The sequence below is a fragment of the Vombatus ursinus genome, unplaced genomic scaffold, assembly GCF_900497805.2.
Source record: "Vombatus ursinus unplaced genomic scaffold, bare-nosed wombat genome assembly UNPS02014789.1, whole genome shotgun sequence".
Lineage (NCBI taxonomy): Eukaryota > Metazoa > Chordata > Mammalia > Diprotodontia > Vombatidae > Vombatus > Vombatus ursinus.
This window is the reverse complement of record NW_020954567.1, coordinates 24,581,396-24,600,961: the sequence shown is the minus strand read 5'-3', so window position 1 is coordinate 24,600,961 and position 19,566 is coordinate 24,581,396. Positions and strand designations below refer to the sequence as shown.

Genomic DNA, 19,566 nt, shown 5'->3' with positions numbered 1-19,566 from the left:
AGAAAGACTAAAACATTGTATGGCAAAAATGTGACTAAAACACTTTCCAACATAGTGGTTTATGAAAAAATGGGAAACAAAAACCATTGGGAAACATGTAAGATGAACTATTGCTACAACTTTGTTTCCATTTATAAAATACCTACTTATATCATCAGTCAATAAGACTATGCTAGCAAATCCTTGAGTTGTCTGCAACAATGTTAGTTCAAACTATTCTGAAAATATAAAGTGTTATCATTTCGTTTAAGTTAGCCTCATCTCATTTGGTTCTAATGGAATAGAGTTTTGAAAAGATCACTGGAAGAGATTTTAATATATGGTTTAAACCAAAGTTTTAGTTTAAAATGAAGGGTTCTAAAAGAAAATAACAAAACAGAATGGTGTGTAAACGTAAGGACTAATTTTGTTTCCCAAAAAGAGATGAGAAAATTTACTGGGGTGGGACACCATTGCATAATCACAGGACTTGAGAGATAGATGAGGCCTCAGAGACCATCTAGTCCAACTCATACATGAAAAGATTCCCCATTGCACATAACATACCAAACAAGAGGTCATCCAGTGCCCCACTATGAGTATGGAACATTGCATACACTATGAGACTGAGTTAATGCGATGGTTAGTTCTTCACAACTGCTTTCTCTCCTTTCCCTTTTATAAAGGATATACTGTTACAAGGATGGCTCACTGGGGGATGGGAGAAGAAAAGGGATATATATTTGGAAATGAATGGGATGGGAAAACCTACTTTACAGTGTTGTGTATGTACTGATGTGAAAAAATGTTATGTTCTAGGACTCCTGGCCTGAGAGCAGGTCCTTGTCCTCTGCTAACAGTGCCTGTTCTGGCTAAATAACTGGCTATATTTTAAATGAGAACAACCAATGGCCAAGTAATTGGGATTTGCCTGCCCACCTGTACAAGGAACATCAGGCAGCTTTTTGGTTCCAGCTGCCCTGAGGCTATTTCCAAATATCAGGAGATGTTTTAGCATTGCCCCATTCCCCCACGTTTTTTCTTCCATCTGGCACCATTTCACTCCCTAAACAGGCAACAGAAAAAAACGTTAAAGTTACTGTTTTTAAAGGGTCTGATCCATAGCTGAGTATTCAACAATCTACCTGTAGTTGAGTTTAACTACAATTTTCATACTATATTTATGAGTGATTTTTGGTTGTTCTTTTTTTTTAAATAAAAGTATTATACCTACAAGTCAGAAAAGGTAACACATGACTCTGGCTTCTAACAAGTACTTATAATAATAGAAGAAAAAAGAAGAAAATGTTACCATACTAATGTACGCCCTAGGAAATAAATTTCAGTACTAAACATCAACTAAAGGCAGATTTATTGCTCTTCTCCTTAGTCAAGAGATTTAAAGTCATTAGAGATAAATATGGCATAATCCTATTACATTCATCTTTCCTGTATCATTTGCTGAGACTGGCCTGCTAACTTAATTAACACACAGGAACACATAAACACCAGACAACAAGTAGTTGGTAGAGGTCACGCTGGAAAGAGACTAATCCCTGGGAACAGAATTACTTTAAACAACAAAATTAACAGAGAATTGTTCTGTTGATAAGCTTTTAGGGAAAGAGTTATATGCTTTCAGTAAAGCGGCTGGGCTTTTTTCCTCAGCTTAATTGCTGAGAAACCCAATCAAAGACTCTGAGGCCGTCAGACACTTGAGAAATCTGGCAAGCATAGATCTGGACATGAAGAGGGAAATTCACAGACCCTTCAGTTCTACGAGAAAACTATAGTGAACACTATTTTACAGCACCCAGAAAGTTCCTAACAAAACAAAACAAATGCAACCCTTATTAGCTGCTGACTCTTAACTGCCAAGTGAAAGTCTCCCAAGAGGAAGATTTACATGAACTGATGCAAAATGCTGAAAGCAGAATGGGGGGGGGAGGGTGGAGAGTGGAGAGGGAGAGAAATTGACAAAATAATTATAACAATGTAAATGGAAAGAATCACATCTACCACATTCCACCATCACCGCCACCAAACGCAGCTGAAACTGAATTGTGTGCAATTACAATGACTAAAGGTGGCCTTGAAAAATGAAGGAGAAAATGCGCAGTCCTCCTATATACTGTAGGACTTGGTTGATATGGTTACTTTTGCTGAAGTGATTCTCTCTACCACCCTCTACCCCACTGCCACCTTTATAAAATCCTTGCTAGAAGCGATGGTTCTTTTTTGGGGGAGGGGCAAGAATATAATTTAAAATGAAGGTAATGTGAAATAAAAAATATTAAGTTTTCCTGTCTTTCATGAATTAATTTGCTCCAATTTGACTGAAATGATGGACATTTTGTGGGAGTGTTGAAGACTAAGATTGCGCCCCCCCCCCAGCATACAGGTGAACACACACACACACACACACACACACACACACACACACACACACACTCCTCCAGTATGAGGCCAAATCATAAGGTTATAGTACATAAGCACCACATTCCACTCAATGTAACCAGTATTGATTAAGCACTTACTTTGTGACAGATGCCGTGCTTAGGCACTGGAAATACAAACAGAAACCCTGCCTTCAAGAAGCTTCATTTTACTGAGAAATAAGAACAGACATACAGATAAGTACAGGATGCAGACAAAGTAATTGAGAACGAGGACATACTAACATATGGGGGATGAAGCAAGGCTATGTTGGCTTAAGCACCAGGAAGCAAGAGCCCAGAAGAAAGCTGAGTGTATCGTTGAGGATTCTGCCTGATTGGTGCCTACAACAGCATCTGGGTTGTTTCTGTCACCATCAGCCACCCTGGCTCCGGATATAGGAAGAGGGTACTCTTGCATCAAAAGACTGATTACCTGATGTTCCTCCACAGGCTACCTTAGAGAATAGTCCCCTTAGTAAAGGAAACCTCCCCACCTTCTCCTCCTCTCTTCTTGCTGTCTGTCATTCCTTATAGAATTTTCTGAATCTTTTTTTCTACTGTAAACACAGACTCTGGCCTCATCTAGGCTCTTAAATCCCTATGGATATTTCACTGATACCAGGGTCTGGGAACTGTCAACTGGCAAAATCTAACGGTCATTTCTTTTCACTGCCAAGTTTGTCCTTTTCTTGGCAATGAGGAAAAATTCTGAAGAGGAAGCAACATAAAGAGGTGCCTGAAGAAAGCATGCAGACTGTAAAGTTGGGAAGATTTTAGGCTCATAGATTTAGAGCTGGAAAAGTCCTTTAAGAGCCATCTCATCAAATCCTGTCCTTTGACACTGTGCCTGGCACACAGTAGCCATTTAATAAATGTTTACTGACTACTGACTTTGAGAACTTGAGGTTAAAGGACATACCCATGGTCACACAGATTACTCTAAGTCACTGAGGTGGGATTTGAACCCAGATTCTGGCCTCATGTCCAGGATTCTTTCCACTATAACATATATTCTACCAGAACATCCACTAAAGTGAACTCAAGAGATTTTTTTTTCTGGACAAAAGATCCTTCAGGGTTGCATTTTAATTAGCCCTTATTTTCCACTTAGCTGAAGACCTAGCATCAAAGAAATAGATAAATACAAAACACAGAATCCTGACAATTAGAGAGTGGAAATAGAAAACATAAACAGCATCACAATGCCAGGGAATACAGGAATTAGTTCACACCCAGGAGGTAGTATGTTATAGTAAGTAGAAAGAATGCTCGACTTGAAGCGTCAAAAAGGCCAGAAACTGCTGCACCAGTTACTTGCTGCCTGTCCTTGGTCAAGTCATTCAACTTCTCCAGGCACGAGTTTGCTAATAGAGAAATGGATATAAGACCACATACCTAACTCAGAATGTAGTTGTGAAGTGCAGATGAGAGAATATATCTTGTTAAGAGGTTTGTATCCATAAAGCACAATGAAAATGTGACTACTATAATAACATTTGGGATTATTCCTGACATCCCAAATATAGGGCACATTCTCTCTTCCACTGGTGGAAAAAATATGGCTGAGTAGACATTCATATGTGCCCTAACCCACTGGAATTCTGAATAAAGCAGCTTTCAATAATTGAGTGTGCTTATATAATTTGATATTGTTCAAACTGTAATTCCAGTAATCACAAGAATTAGGGGAGTACAGAAGGGAACAGGGAGGCAGGTCTGGGTGTACATTGGTAATAACTGACTTGGCCTTTTTAAAATACCACACAAGTATGAACTACTTTCTCTACTCCATTTCCTACGCAAATACCAAAAACTAATAGAGAATCCTCCTGAGGACAAAAGCTGTCATTTTATCTTTGTATCCCTGGCATTAGCAAAGCACCTAGAACTTAATAGTAGGCATTTAAATAAATGCTTGAGGAATTATATTGAATTGAGGAAGACATTCCAGATGCCTGGCAAAAGTAGTCAAACTCTGGAATCACAAAATTTGAGAGTTGAAAAGTGAGCATCTAGTCCAATGCAAACAACACAGGAATTCTCACTAACATATTGATACATGGTCATCCAGTCTCTGCTGGAAGAGAGCACCCACCACCTCTTGATTCAAATCATTCTATTTTTAGATCAAACTTGTAGGAAATTTTCCTGAAATCTCTATTATTACAGCAATGGAAACACTGAAGGATATAAAATAAAAAATTAACAGAAAAAAAAAACTTTGCAACTTCCACCCAATAAGTTCTCTCCTCTAGAGCCAGATAGAATGATACTCATTCTTCCATTCTTCCTCATTCATGACAGCACTTGAAGGACTTGAAGAAAGCCCCCATGTCCCCCTAAGTCTCCTTTTCTCAATTTCCTGGGCCTGGAACATACTCTCTCCTTACTGCAGTTTTACAGAGCTCCACTCTTTCTTTAAGATGCAGCTCAAGCAACACTTTCCTCATAAAGGCATTCCTGGTCCCCTCCACTACTAATGCTTTCCCTCTAAAGGCATTTGCTTTGGCAAGAAGGGCCACCTCTTCTGGTGAAACGAGGGTGAAGAAGAAATGAACGCTATAAACATGGTGGCAATTCAATATCCAAATGTTTACAAAATCTCCTCTTCCTGTCTTACTGTTGTCTCATTTTCCTAACTATATTTTAAATTCCTTAGAGTCAAAGAGAGGAAAGGGAGATTATTTCCTGTTGGAGGAAATCAGAGAAAGTTTCAAGAAGGAAACACACTTGAACTGAGCTTTGAAGAATTGGTAGGTACTAGATAGGTGAGATGGGAAAGGAAGCGGGAAAATAGGGAAGCAAAAGAATGAAAGACAGGTATGGGGGTGTGTTTGGGGAAAAGAAAGAAGTACAGTTTGGTTAGAGTACTAGGTTATTATTGTTGTTCAGTTGTTTCAGTTGTGTCCAGCTCTTCATGACCCCATTTTGGGTCTTCCTGGCAAAGATACTGAAGTGGTTTGCCACTCCCATTTCCTTCTCCAGCTCATTTTACAGATGAGGAAACTGAGGCAGTAAACAGGGTGAATTGACTTACCAAGGTTTACACAGCCAGTAAGTGTTTGTGACCAGATTTAAACTCGTGTCCTTCTGACTCCAGGGTTGGTTCTCTATCTATTGTGCCACCAAGCTGCCCCAGAGTACTACGTACATGAAAGGAAGTAGCCAGAGAAAAAAGTCAATAGCCACGTAAATGGAGAAAAAATCACTGAACATCTTGAATCCTAGGCTAGAGTTTCAGTTTTTATTCAGTAAGCAATGGGAAGCTAATGATGAACTTTAAGCAAATGGGTAACATTATTAGAGCTGTGTTTTATGAAAATTACTTTGGCAGCATTAGAAGGGTGAATAATTTTAAACCTATCTTCAAATATCCAGCCCCTATGGATTTGCTCCTTCCACTTGAAATGGCCATCACCCTCAAATCCATCAAACCCCAAGACCAGGTGCAAATGTCATCTTTTTCAAGTTGCTTTCCCTATTCCTTCAACCAGATATAATCTCTTCTTCCTTCAAACATCATTTTGTCCTCTCATATTCATTTCTACAAATATCTTCTATCCCCTACCTGAATATAAACACCCTGAGGGCAGAGTCTTATTGTTGTATTCCCTAATCTATCGTTAGTATGTTGTTGTTCAGTCATTTTAGTCATGTCTGACTCTTTGTGACCCCATTTGGGGTCTTCTTGGCAAAGATCCTGGAGTGGTTTGCCATTTCCTTCTCCAGCTCATTTTACAGATATGGAACTAAGGCAAACAGGGTTAAAGTGACTTGCCCAAGCTCACACAGCTAGTAAGTATCTGAGGCCAGATTTGAACTCACAAAGATGAGTCTTCCTGACCTCAGGCCCAGCACTCTATCCACTGCACCACCCAGCTGCCCCACTGATAGCATAGTTACAGACAGTTGGTACTGAATAAAAAAACCTGACAAAGAAAGCAAGAATATGGGCAGGACAAAATGGAGAAAGGGCAAAAAAGAAGGAGAACAGAGAAAGAGGAAAGAAAAGATAAAGGAAAGAAGAGAAGTAGGAGAGTGAAGGTAGGAATGAAGGAGGAGAGTCAGGAAACAAAGAAAGGGGACAGTGAAGGGGAGAAAGTAGGTCAAGAAAAAGAAAGACTGAGGCGGGGAAAGCATTACATTTGTCCATTTGGAAGCAAACAGAAATCTGTAGGGGTACTTTCTATAGGGTGTATCTCTTGTAATGTCTAGATAATTTCTATGCACATTGTTAGACACTTAAGAAAAGCTGCTTGAATGAATATGACATGATGTGTCCCTAAGCTCCCCTTAGCACCATCCTGGGTTCATGCCTCTAAAATCCAGCCTTGGTAGCATACCCAGAAGTCTCCTTAATGACCTCAATAGATCTGCTGACCATTTTTCAAGTCTACATTAACTATTGATGAAGGGAAATTCTAAATTTGGAAATGAAGCTTTCAGATGTAGGTCTGATTCCCGTCAGCAGGACCCCAGGATCCCTGACACCATCTCATAGACTTGCATCCTTTTATGCTGACTAGACACCCTCCTGCTCACCTTTGGACACTCCTGCTCACTCTCACCTTGGTATTGCCTTTTGACTGCAATGTCAAGAAACACACACACACACACACACACACACACACACACACACATATACCAACACTAAAAATAAACTCCATGGAAATAAAGTCAACACTTCCCTAAACTTCCAAAAGTCAAAATGCTAGTTTGCTTTTTTTAAACTTTCTATTACTCCCCAAGGAAAAACCATCTTCAGAAATCTGTTCCATCTTATTTATGTATATATACACATATATGTATGTGTGTGTGTATATACACACATATATATGTACACACATAAATCACACACATTTGGTACTATCAGGCTACTTAACATCACTGAGACTAAACTGTTTTGTATCAATGGAAATTACTATATTAAAAAAACCAGTTACTTTATTAATCTCCACTGTTTCTCCCTCCTCCCACCCCCCATATGGCTTTAGAAGGAATAAAATGAAATGAACATTTTTCAGAGGAGTGGCACTATAATGGTTAAGCATGACTGTGCGAGAAAACATTCACTCACATAAACAGATACACACTTTAGGGCCATTGCCCAATATGTCACATTTCATGGATCTGTCAAGTCTTTGGCAACACATGAAAACAAAACCCAGCAGTTTGAAAAGTTAACAAGGTTGCTTCACTCAACCAAAACTCTTGGGGCAGTTTAGGAAAAGTACAGTGCAAAAGGATTAAGTAGGTAACAGTTCTAGAACACAGGGGTAAGTCACGGAGTAATGTCAAATAGCTCTAAGTGATCCCAGTACACCACTGGTCCAACTAGCTATTCCTTATTCAGAAGTGGGCAGTAACCCTCTTGTCCTTATAAATTAGCTGGGGGGAAGTTAATGCCACTCTCCTCCCTAGATCACAATCAAACAAATGAAGATGATGGAACATGCATAATACTTTAAGGTTCACAAGGTTGCATTTTAATCCTCAAAATAACCCTCAGAGTAACTGCTGACTCTCAATTCCAACTGGATTATCAAGTTTTAGTGTTGTCTTGACTGGTTGTGGCTCTCTTCCAACTTTTTATTTCTGCTTTTTTTTAATCCCTCTTCCACAATCACATAGGTGATTTTTTTTTTAATTAACAGGAATATGAATTTTGAGGAAGAGTTACTGGGATTTTTTAAAATAAGCTCCCTGATTAGCACAATAATGTAACTTTAAGATTGGTAAATAAAGTTCATAACTAAGATTGGGTCAGATATTTAAAGATAATTTATGACGCGCAGTACCTGTTGTCACATAAATGGTCATTACCCACATCACTGCTCACACATCAGAATTAGTCTTCTCCTTGCTGCATATCAGTGATGTCAAACTCAAATACAGCACAAAATCAAACGTGAACAAAATCTAGGCAATAGTTTTGATTCAAATAAAACAATAATCACAACTTTTGGGGAACCTGATAGAATCGTTTTCCTAAAAAAATAAAATTTCAATTCCTCTTCAACTACTTACTCTAAGGATTCTTCTTTCAACCTGGTCAAAGATGAACTCAAGAAATAGTTTTATTAATTGAATTAACAAACGACATCTTCTGTTTCTTAATCTAATCATTACTTCCTGGGTCTAATAGGCTTCTCTCTTTGGAAACTAATTAGACCTTCGAAAGAATGATATGTAAAGATGTCAGTATAGGATAGGTGGTTTCTGAATTGATAGTTAAAGAAAGGTGGTAAGTCTTGTTATTTTGTAATATGTAGCCTGAAGAGGTAAAGGGTTAATGTTAAATATGCTTCCACAACAGTAAAATCATGATTACTTAGAATGAAAGAGACATGGGTAAAATAAATTTCCCAGATAACTGAAAGTTTAGCAGAAATCACTTTTTGCTATAACTCTTACATTAAAAAAAAACTGTCTAAACTATTTTTCAAACCTTAATACAATCTAGGGGGCTTTGCCTTATAGTAGAAAAAGTGCTGAATTTGGAATGAGAGGTCTAGGTTCAAATCCCAGCTTGAAGAATCACATGTGATTTTAGGCAAATCCTTTAACTTTTCTGGGTCTCAATTTTCTCATACATAAAAAGAGGGGGGTTAGACTAAATATCTATGAATATAACTTATTCTTTCTGATCTCCCTAGTTCCTCATCTTAAATTTATATGTATTGTGTATATATTTATTTACATGCATGTTTTCTTCCCCAAAGAATGCAAATTCCTTGAGGGAGGGAACTGTTCCATTTGCCTTTGTTCACACAGTAGATAACTAAAACATACTTGTTAATTGATAGTATTATTGTTGTTGGGGTGATTCAAGTTAATTAAAAGTTCCATTAATTATGTTCTAGTTCATTAATGTGTTATTTCATTACTCTTAGGATGACACTAAATTCTTACTTATGGCGGCCAGTGGAAATGGCTTTATTCCCAGCAACAGATATCCTCTTCCAATTCAAGTATATATGGAGGCTCTCCCTTCCTGATTTTAGAGTCCCCTCAGTTCTCCCAACAACAGCATGGCAGACCCCACTCCATACAAAACAAGTGCCCCAGCCACCACACTGGAACAAAAGCTTGGTGGTTCTAAAAATAGTGAAGCTATTTTAGGATGACTGAGTGTTCGCCACTCCAGTCAAATGAGACAGCTCGTTAACAGAAACATCTGATCTCAAGCAGAGCCCTCATCAAAAGAAAGATGCAGGGGAGAGCTTCTGTAAGGTAACAATTTTATACAAATGTCAGCTGGTAACACCATTAGTTAAATAGTGCAATAAAAATGGGTTGCTGTCAAACAGAATGCCATCTTCAACACCCTCCAATGCTGCTTCATGAGAGTCATGATAACTCAGGTAATGATGACTTGGAAACCCTGCATGATCCTGAAGTGCCTCTAAATTATAGTAAAAAGATTGACATGTATTGAGTCATTTTAGTGTCAAGCGTATTTTATTACACTTTCAGTTTTCAGTTGAGCCTGGGTCTCTCTATTTCACCCAGCCTAGAAGCGCAGTAGCCATTCACGGGCCCAGTCCTGATGCTGATTGGCACAGGAAACTTCACCTGCTTCCTTTTTCTGACCTGGTTTATTTTAGGAAGCCTAATGGTTCTGCTCTCCTAAGAGTTTCACAATATTTGTGCTGGACTAAAGTGAACCTTGATTGGCTTTAGCCCTACTACAGCTCAAAACCCCCAAACTTAAGAGATCTACCAGCCTCAGTGTCCCCAGAGCAAGGACTAAGTGTGCACTACCATACCTGACTAGACTACTATTTTTAGAAGGTACCAATCCATGTTTACCTTGTGTATTTCTAAAAATAGGAGTTAGGTCTAACACCAGACCCGCTCCTGACTCTCTGGGTGATCTAAGCCTTATCTTCTTCACCTGCAAAATGGGCATAATAATATCTATTCTATCCAGAATTTTAGGATCTGAATCCAAAGGAACCTACTTCCCTTAGTGGTCACTTAGTTCATCCAGTACTAGTAGGACAACATGACCACTGCACTTCTAACCTTTGCTTAAAGACCTCCAGTAATGGGGGAATCTATTCTCTCCTGAAGCAATCCATTCCATTTGGGACAGCTCTGACGGTTAGGAAGCCTTTTCCAGCTACAAGCCTAACTCAGCTTTTCTGCAACTTCAAAGTCTTTCACCCAGTTCTACCCTATGGGACCAAGTAGAACATTTCCAATCTTTGTTCCTCAAAGGACTATTGTGTGAAATTAATGAGAAGACTCTATATGTGAAGGTATGCTTTGTAAACCATAAAAATCACTCTTGTTCACTCTCATCCACTGATTCAGAGTATAGATGATAACTCTCTACTATCTCTAAAATATCTGCATGACTGGTATATCTCAGTCCACAACCACACCTGGAAAAAGTTTATTATACATTGATTAAGGAATTCACACAAGCTCAATGACCCGAATATTCTCTGGCCACAGATAGATCCACTGATCCCACACACCCTGCCTTACTGTAACCCTTCCCCAAAGCCACATCACACATTTGATATTATTAATAACTACCAGACTCATCATCTCACTACCTCTAGAACCACTATGAAGAAACAAACAGAATTTCTGTCTTTGCCCCAAGAGATTTAAAAGCAACATTCTGAAGACTCACCAGCAAACACATCTCCATTCTGGTAGTTTTTCCCCTTCTGGGCTTCCTCTTCATTCTGAACAGTGGCAACATGCTTGGCAGAGGCACAGCCCATAGTCTCATTCGGTCAGCTCCAGCCTCGCTGAACTACAAATCATCTCTACAGACACGGGCACATACTTTCGTTTTTTTGAAAAAAGAAAAAAAAAAAGAAAAAAAATCCACCTTCCAGCTCAGTTGGCCAAGAGGCTTCTACCTGCAAAAAAGAAAGGTAGATTAGAAGATATGCAGCCATCAAATCCCAAAGCTCAATATCTGTCAATGACTTAAATCTATGTACAGCAACAGAATATAGCAACCGAGTAAAACATAGCAGACTTGTATGATACAAGAAGCAGGGGGGGAAAAACCCCAGTTTAACATTGGCTTCATATGGGAAGAATATTGACTTTGGCTCTTGCTCCAGTTCAGCTATTTACGAAGAATGAGACCTTGGATAAATCACTTAATTTATCTAAGGCTTAGTTTCTTCATCTCTGTGCAAAATGGGGATATCTGCACTATCTCTATTAGGGTTACAGTGAGGCTTTAATGAAACAATGTATTAGAAGATGCTTTGTGAACTCAGTAAAAGAACTCTACGCAAATGTAGAGTCTTATTAATTCCAAATTTGTTAACTTTCCTTACTACTTTCATCAATGTGACCACTCCCTCCATTGAAGCAAATCATATGTGGTAAAAGTCTTAGAATAAACAGCCTTTATGAGTTGCTATGGTTGGAAAAAAATCATTTTACAGACAAGGAAACTGAGGCCTAGAAAAGTTAAGCAACTTTAATCAACTCACAGTTGGTAGCAGAGCTGGGGTTTGAATCTAGTTTTCCTGAAATGTTTCCTTTTATTTCTTGACTCTCCTTTTTTCCAACATGTTTTGTTCTATGCAGAGAAGATCAATTTTCAAATACTATTTTCATCATGTCATTCCCTTGCTCTCTTGTGTCTGGTTTTCAAAGTCCTCCAAAGAGATGCCATATTTCTTATTCACAACCTTACTTTCTACTACTCCTTAATATATGTCTTTTACCATATATATAGTAAGGCCACTCTGTTGCCTTGCCCCACCAACAGACCATGTTTATTACTATCTTAAAGTGTTTCTTCCTATCTTAAAGTGTTTCTTCAAGTTGTTCCCTTTTTCTAAAATGACCTCTCCACCTTTCCCTTTATCTGTCTGCTTTTTTAAATTACAACATGCCTTCCAAAGTCTCTTCAAGAGTCACCTCCTCCATGAAGCCTTCCTTAACAACTCTAGTTCTCATTGATTTTCCTCACTGACTTTCCACAGTTCTTATCCCCTATATTACAAAATTTAGTGCTTGATCAAGTACTATCTTCTATGATTTGCTGCTCACTAAGCTAACCTGGAAGCTCTATGAGGGCAGAGGCCCTATTGTATGTTTCTGTATCCACCATAGTACCTAGAATTATAGTAGATACTCCAATAAACACTGAATGATTGACCAATAATTTGGGGATGTGTTTTACTTTCTCCTATTTCCTAAAGCTATGTGGATGTTACAATGTTTTGTGGCAGTTTATTTATCAAAAAAAGATGTCTTTTAAGGATGAAGACAAGATATTCTATCTCCTGACACCTATCACTCATTCACTCCTGAGTAAAGCATCCCTAGAAATGGGCCTGAAGTATCAAGAGAAACATTCTGTCTCTGTATGCAAAACGTGAGGAGAATTTCATTGGCCACCAGGATTGACACAGATAACTTCATGTAAGAAGAGAATGAATTCTAACACTGAGGTTTTAGAGCTCCTGAAGGGCCATGGAGGGGTAAATGGTGAATATGAGTAGGCTGTAAGAGACCACAGAACATTATAATCAAGGCACTATGAAGGAGAATTGTTGTATGTTGAAATGTGATCAAAGCAAGGACCAATGGAAGAAAATGGGTTGGTTGCCCAAGGCAAGAGCAAATGATAAAACAATGGAAGCCTGAATGTTCCACCAATATCCTTAAAATGTAAGAACCCATTGAAGAAGGCCCCCAAAATGAAATCTGGGGATATACATTTTTGGTAAGAGTCTCATTGGAAGGACAGGAATGAATGGATTTCCACCTGATGAAGTGGAGGAAATACCCACATCAATGAGCTCTCAAATACTTGAGTATTTGAGAGTTTTGACAACACACTTTATTAAAATGTAAAATCATTTAAGGATAGGACTTTTTTATTGTTGGTTTTGTTATATTGTTATGTTTATAATATTGTTGATTGACCTGAATTTAGTGATACTTAATAAATGTTTTTAAAAATAAATTGAATAATCAGGAACTTTGTTACCAAAGGGAGAAATAATAGAGGATACATTCTAGGACCTAGAATTGGTTACATTCTCTTTTCCGTTGATATTAAAAGACTGTTCTATATACATATTTGCATAGTTCCTAACCAGACTGCAATTCTACGTAAAATCACTTTCAACAAGTAATTATGTTTATTTCTTGTTTTCTGTGTGATGGGCTCCCAACTTCTGTAACTTCAAACTATCCTTCTACTTTTCTCCTATTGCAAATAATACGAAGGTTAATATAGTCAAGATCTTGGTGATACCTCTGCTGTTCAGGGATAATTAGGCCTACAAGACTCAGGATGTTTTTTTTTTTTGCTGGTGCTCAATTTTTTAAAGTCAGTCAATAGAAAATAATATGAAACACCTACTATGTGCCAGGCACATAGTGTGTTAAGTGCTGGGGATACAGAAAGAGGCAAAAGATAGTTCCTGCCCTGAAGGTGTTTAGAGTCTAAAGGAGGAGACAATAAGCAAATAAATATGTACAAGCAAGCTATATAAAGGATAAATAGGAAATAATTAACAGTGGGAGGGCATTAGAATTCAGAAGGACTGGGAAAAGCATCTTGTACAAGATTGGATTTAGTTGGTACTTGAAGGAAGTCAGGGAAGACAATAGGAAGAGATAAGGAGAGAAAGCATTCCAGGCATGGAGGACACACCTAAAAGTTAAAAAGGAGGACTGGGTAATAATCCCAATAACACATTTATCTGGTAATTATAGTTGCACATTACTGTTCCCAGCAGCAGATTAAAAGTAGAAGCCTAGAGGTAGAGAGTATTTTCTTCAAAATAATTCTATGATGTAGGTAATGAAAAGATTATCATGCCCATTTCATAAAGAAGGAAACTTCATACTCAGAGAGTTCAATGAAGTGACTTGTTCAGGGCCACATAACTATTACATGCAGGGAACATAGATTCAATCCAATTCTTGTGACTGAAAACCCAAAATTCCTTCCATTACACCAGATTGTCTCTCAACTTCATCTGAACACTTCGGTCCATCTACTATTTCCAAGGCTTTTTAAAATAAAACTGCAGAGAGATAACTGATCTACTTGAGGATGTTCTAGAAGCAGGGTTTTTAATTCTATGGCATTTCTATTTGATGGCTCATTCATAGTTTTACACTTTTTAATTCAGAAGGTGATGTAACTTAATGGTACTTAACGGATTATGTCTCCTAATCAGAGGCACATATGATCCACGTGACAGATCAGTCTCTTTCCCGTCGTCTGTCTAGTGTCTTTTCCACAGCAGCAGCTCCTGCATGATGTGGAAAGGGAGCCTCTGAAGATGTTCTTAAAGAATCTGTCCCAGGGCACAGTGATCTTAAAGATGTCCATGTAAAAGAATTTTCAAAGCACTGTGTTAAGAGGGGAGAGGCATTAAAGGAGATGAAAGGACTGTGGGAAGGATGCTGAATTTGGAATCAGAGGCCTAAGTTTTAAATATGTGTGCTGCCACTTCCTGGCTGCATCACTCCAGACAGGATGATGTCTCTAGGCCTCAGTTTCCTCAACTGTAAAATGAGGTGTAGGGCTGAGCTCCCTTCCAGCTCTGTCTACTGTTTATGTGAACAATTCTAAGTAGATTTAGAATAGGATTCTAGTACTAAGTAAAGTGGAGTTGGAAAATAAATTCCAAAAATCTATATACTTATTCCTATAAAAGAGCTGCTCCAGATGACTGAAAGGAGAGGACAATGAACATTTAAAAAGAGAATTTTACAGAACCATGGAGTTAGGGCTAGAAAGATTTTTAGAAGTCACCCTGCCCAAATTCCTCATTTATAACCGAGGAAACTTTAGCCGAGGAAGTTTTTTATTTATTTATTTATTTAGAAATTAACATATTGTATTTGTTACAGCCTTAAAAGAATTCTAGATGCATATAAGAGATTCAGAGTTTTAATAATATTTGAAAATATTGTTTGATAATTGTGGAATATAAAACAATAAAATAAAAACATGTTTTAGAAAAAGAGAAAAGAAACAAGGATAGAGGCCCACAATCACAGAAGTAGTGAAAGGACTGTGAGGTCTTCTGACACTAAGGCCAATATTCTTTCCACTGTCCCCTAGTCTTAAATCAAATTATCTGAGAAACAGGAAGTTGTAGAATCTGTACCACCACCATCCCTACCCAAAATGAACTTAGAGTTTTTTTAGACAAGAGTAAGAAAAAGAAATTCTGCATACAGGAGTCCCCAAAGCTTCACAGGTCCACAGGCAGATCATCTATGGTTATCGGTTGTCATGATTCTCCCATACATCTGAGCAAGCCAAGAAAGGAATCACATCACCTCACCAAGCTGAGAGCCTGAAGCCTAATCCCTACCAGCATTACAAATAAGGCAGCTGCCCTGTGTATCTTACAACAGTATAAAAAGTATTAGACATACTGCTTCTTCACTTATTGCAATGGACTCATATCCCCCTAACACAACCTCTGTGGCAAACAGTTATGTTTGGAACTTCTTGTCCACTATGATGAAGATAAACTAATAAAATATTATGAGACAGAGGAACCTCTTTCTATCTGTTTCAGATGCTTTAGCAGACATTTAATTAATAGAGCGGAAGGCTGCTGTCAACTCATCACAGCATCTGACTACATTTTGGAAGAAATACCAACACATGTACATATATGCACACACACACACACACTCATTCACACACACACATACACAAACACACTCAATCAAACAAGACAGGGTGGGAGAAGTAGAAGGACTTAATGCATTCTGGGTACTTATCCCTTTTAAGACACCATCAACCTCTTACCTAACTCAAACTTGCAGAAAAGCCACTATTCCTGATAGTCACTCATTTCAAACCAGCCTTGTCATAAGTGCCCCTCAAGATGCCAATGTGCCAGGAAACAAACATTCTGAAAGGAACTCTTTCCATTTCTTGTGTACTAGAAAGTGAATGAGGGAGGCAGACTTCACACATTGAGTAGAAAATTAGTGATGTGAGAAAAAGTCAAGTGAGAATAAGGGTAGACCTCTCTTCTTCTACTTTACCATTTTCTCAAAATAAAGAGACTTAAAAAGAAAAGGGAAACTATTACTAGCTACTACTAAATTTTTATTGGAACCACAGAAAACTTGGAACCTTTGCCCAGCAATCCCTTAAATTCTTTTCTCCACTCGAGTTTTATGTTAAAAACCACAAATGAACTTACACACACACACACACACACACACACCATTCAAAATGTCAAAGCCCACAGCTAATTTAATGGATTATCTTTTCCCATCCCTGAGCAGTTCTCCATCCTAAAAAGAGTGTTTTGTGGTGGCAATTGAGGTGCGCGCGCGTGCGCGCGTGTGTGTGTGTGTGTGTGTGTATGTGTTAAATAATGATTTATCACAAACCTTTGTAACAATTTAAAAAGTACTGAGGATGGGAAGTGACTATAAAATAATGCACTCGTAAACTGTTCCTAAGGGAAATACCTTAAAAACATTTTTGTGGAACTTACATAAAAATTTTAGTACAGCCTCCTATATTTTTCTCAGGCTGATAGGGACAAATCACATGCACATTAACAAGGAAAAATGATTTGATTTATTTCACAATTTTAATTATTAGGTGGGAGGATTTGATTTCATTATGTTTTTCTACAAAATTTAGCATGCTCATTGATACTCCTTTAAATTCATATTCTCCCCAAGTCAGAAATAGATGTAGATTTCATTTTTGAAGATACATACTTGACATTTTAAAGTAATAAACTATTTTAAGTGTTTCTCAAATTTTTTGCCTTAATCAGAAAACTGACTAGCAATCTGGTTATTTATTTAACAAACTTTAATTGAAGGAGATAATGGTAAAATCACTGAAAAATGAAGTATCCTCAATCCAACAGGCTCCTTGGAGATATCTGGGGAATATTTTTATAATGCTTTTTATATATTAGCCACTGATGTATTTCATCCATAGATAGAGGAATACTTATAAAATATTCCCAATAAACACCTCACTGAGAACCTGCTTCCACTATAAGGTTTCCTTCCTACTGGACTATTTCCTCAGTATATCTCAAATGAATGGGAGCTATACCCAGAATTTCTTTCTAAAGACTGAAGAAATGTTTTGGTCAAAAATGTCCCTACTCCAACTCATTCTTTGTATTTGTCTATACTGCTTGTCTTTTCCCAGCTCTGTTCTAACCCACTCTCCCCCAAATGAAAGGTTTTATTCATTTACCTTCCTAAAATCCAATTCTTTTAAGAAAGGTTAGGATCTGACTGTAAACCAGTAGAATGATCATAGCTGGCACCTTTCTCTCCCATATAATGCTGCTACTCCAGTATTCTACAGGAGCTGTGATCTCACCAAATAACCTACCTCCAACAATGAAGATGGCAACTCATCTATACTGAGCCATCCCAAATGACTCATTCTTATCAATTTGCCATGGGGAGCCCATTAATCATGCTGGGGTCCTTCCCTGAATTCTCTTGACATTGTAAGAGTACCAAAGGAGTATGTGGCTACCAATCAGTAATCCTTTGCTTTTGTTCAATCTCCTACCCATATTATCTCATTTTTTAATCATACTTTTCATTGATCATATCCTTTGCTTCACATCTCCTGCATAATTCCCTTTTTTTTCCCCGCAAGCTGTTACAGCCTGCTCATACTTCCAAAGCCATTTAAGCAATCCTGACCTTTGATCCTTTGGAAACTATCATGTTCCATAGACTTGTAGTCATATAACACCTCCGGAAGAATATTGGTATTAAAAAGAGGAGCTTTGTTTCAGGGAGAACCTTTGGGTCACTAAAACAAACTAGTTTCCTGTTATCCTCTTTCAGTTCAATTCACCACCCACATCACTGTCCACTTGCGGTGCATGTCCACTACCTATCTTATCTAAACACACACATATTTCTGTGTTGTATATATGTATGCATGTACATATATGTACATATATATGCATGTATATATATATATATAGTACATATATATACACATACACAGTCTTGGTGCAGTTTTAAGCTATTAAAGTTTGAGAGTGTTATGCTGTGTTATGTGTGTGTTTCCTTCATGATTACAGTCTACGGAATAGTCATTCTTTATCCAATTAATTTTTCCTAGGTAGATAGTTTGGCCAAACTCTTTAGAGTGATTATGGATCTCACACAGGAGTCTTTGCAATGTTAGGGCTGGCCATTTGGCTTAAGGTGGTGCAGTGGATAGAGTGCTGGGCCTAGAATCTGGAAGACCTGAATTCAAATCCAGTCTCAGACACTTCCTAGCTGTATGACCCTGGGCAAGTCACTTAACCTCTGTTTGTCTAAGTTTCTTCAACTGTAAAATGGAGATAATAATAGCACCTATTGCCCCTGGGTTGTGGTGAGGATTTAATGAGATAATATTGGTAAAACACTTAGCACAGTGCCTGGCACACAGCAGATATTACATAAATGCTATTATTATTAGGTATATGCATATTACATAGCTATACAAGGTTTGTAATGTTATAAGTAGTATTGACAAAAAAATTTGTGTGACTAGTGTTTCTCGCCCTTTGGTCTCAATATTTCTAAGCTAGGAATGGGCACAGGGGAATTTTTTCTTAATTAGTAGGCCCATTTTTATATAACATTGGGGAAAAGAAGGGAGAATGAACAACATATAAAAGAAGGAAACTAGGAAGGCATTTGACCTTTTTGACAAAAGGCTATAGGAAATATTTCTATTTATATGACATACTGAGCAATTCTACTTTCCCCTAATTAGTCATGGAACTTTTTATTTTGCATAGAAATGCCAAAAATATTGCTAAAAATTCCTTGTGATCATCAACATGAACCCTCTGAAAAATGAACAAGATGAACCCTATAAAGAAATGATAAGCCAAAAAGAAATACAAATATTGCATGGGAACATGAGGATAGAAGAAGCCCCCCTAAACTCAATGGAACACAAAGAGTTAGGAAGCAGCCATGAAGAATAGAGTATAGCCTCATTATTAATAGATCATGAGCAAAGTACTTCTTTCTGTTTCTGATTAAAAAGGAAAATCATGACAAGATGACATCTAACAGCTCCTTTCTTTACTGAAGGAAGTGCCAACATCTAAGCACCATAAAGTAAAAATATAAATAACTAATCAGTCTGTTTGACCATCTGCTC

At 37.8% G+C, this 19,566-nt stretch overlaps 1 protein-coding gene across 6 annotated transcripts in view; it reads right to left on the bottom strand.

Moving 5' to 3' along the window:
* Positions 1-19,566, bottom strand: part of CUNH1orf21 (chromosome unknown C1orf21 homolog) — a 264,779-nt gene that overhangs the window by 148,494 nt on the left and 96,719 nt on the right. For all 6 annotated transcript variants that reach the window (XM_027868525.1, XM_027868524.1, XM_027868522.1 and 3 more), the window contains one exon: positions 11,065-11,299. In XM_027868525.1, the coding sequence (XP_027724326.1) occupies positions 11,065-11,158 (94 nt within the window). In that variant the 5' untranslated portion in view covers positions 11,159-11,299. The remainder of the gene's footprint in view (positions 1-11,064; positions 11,300-19,566) is intronic.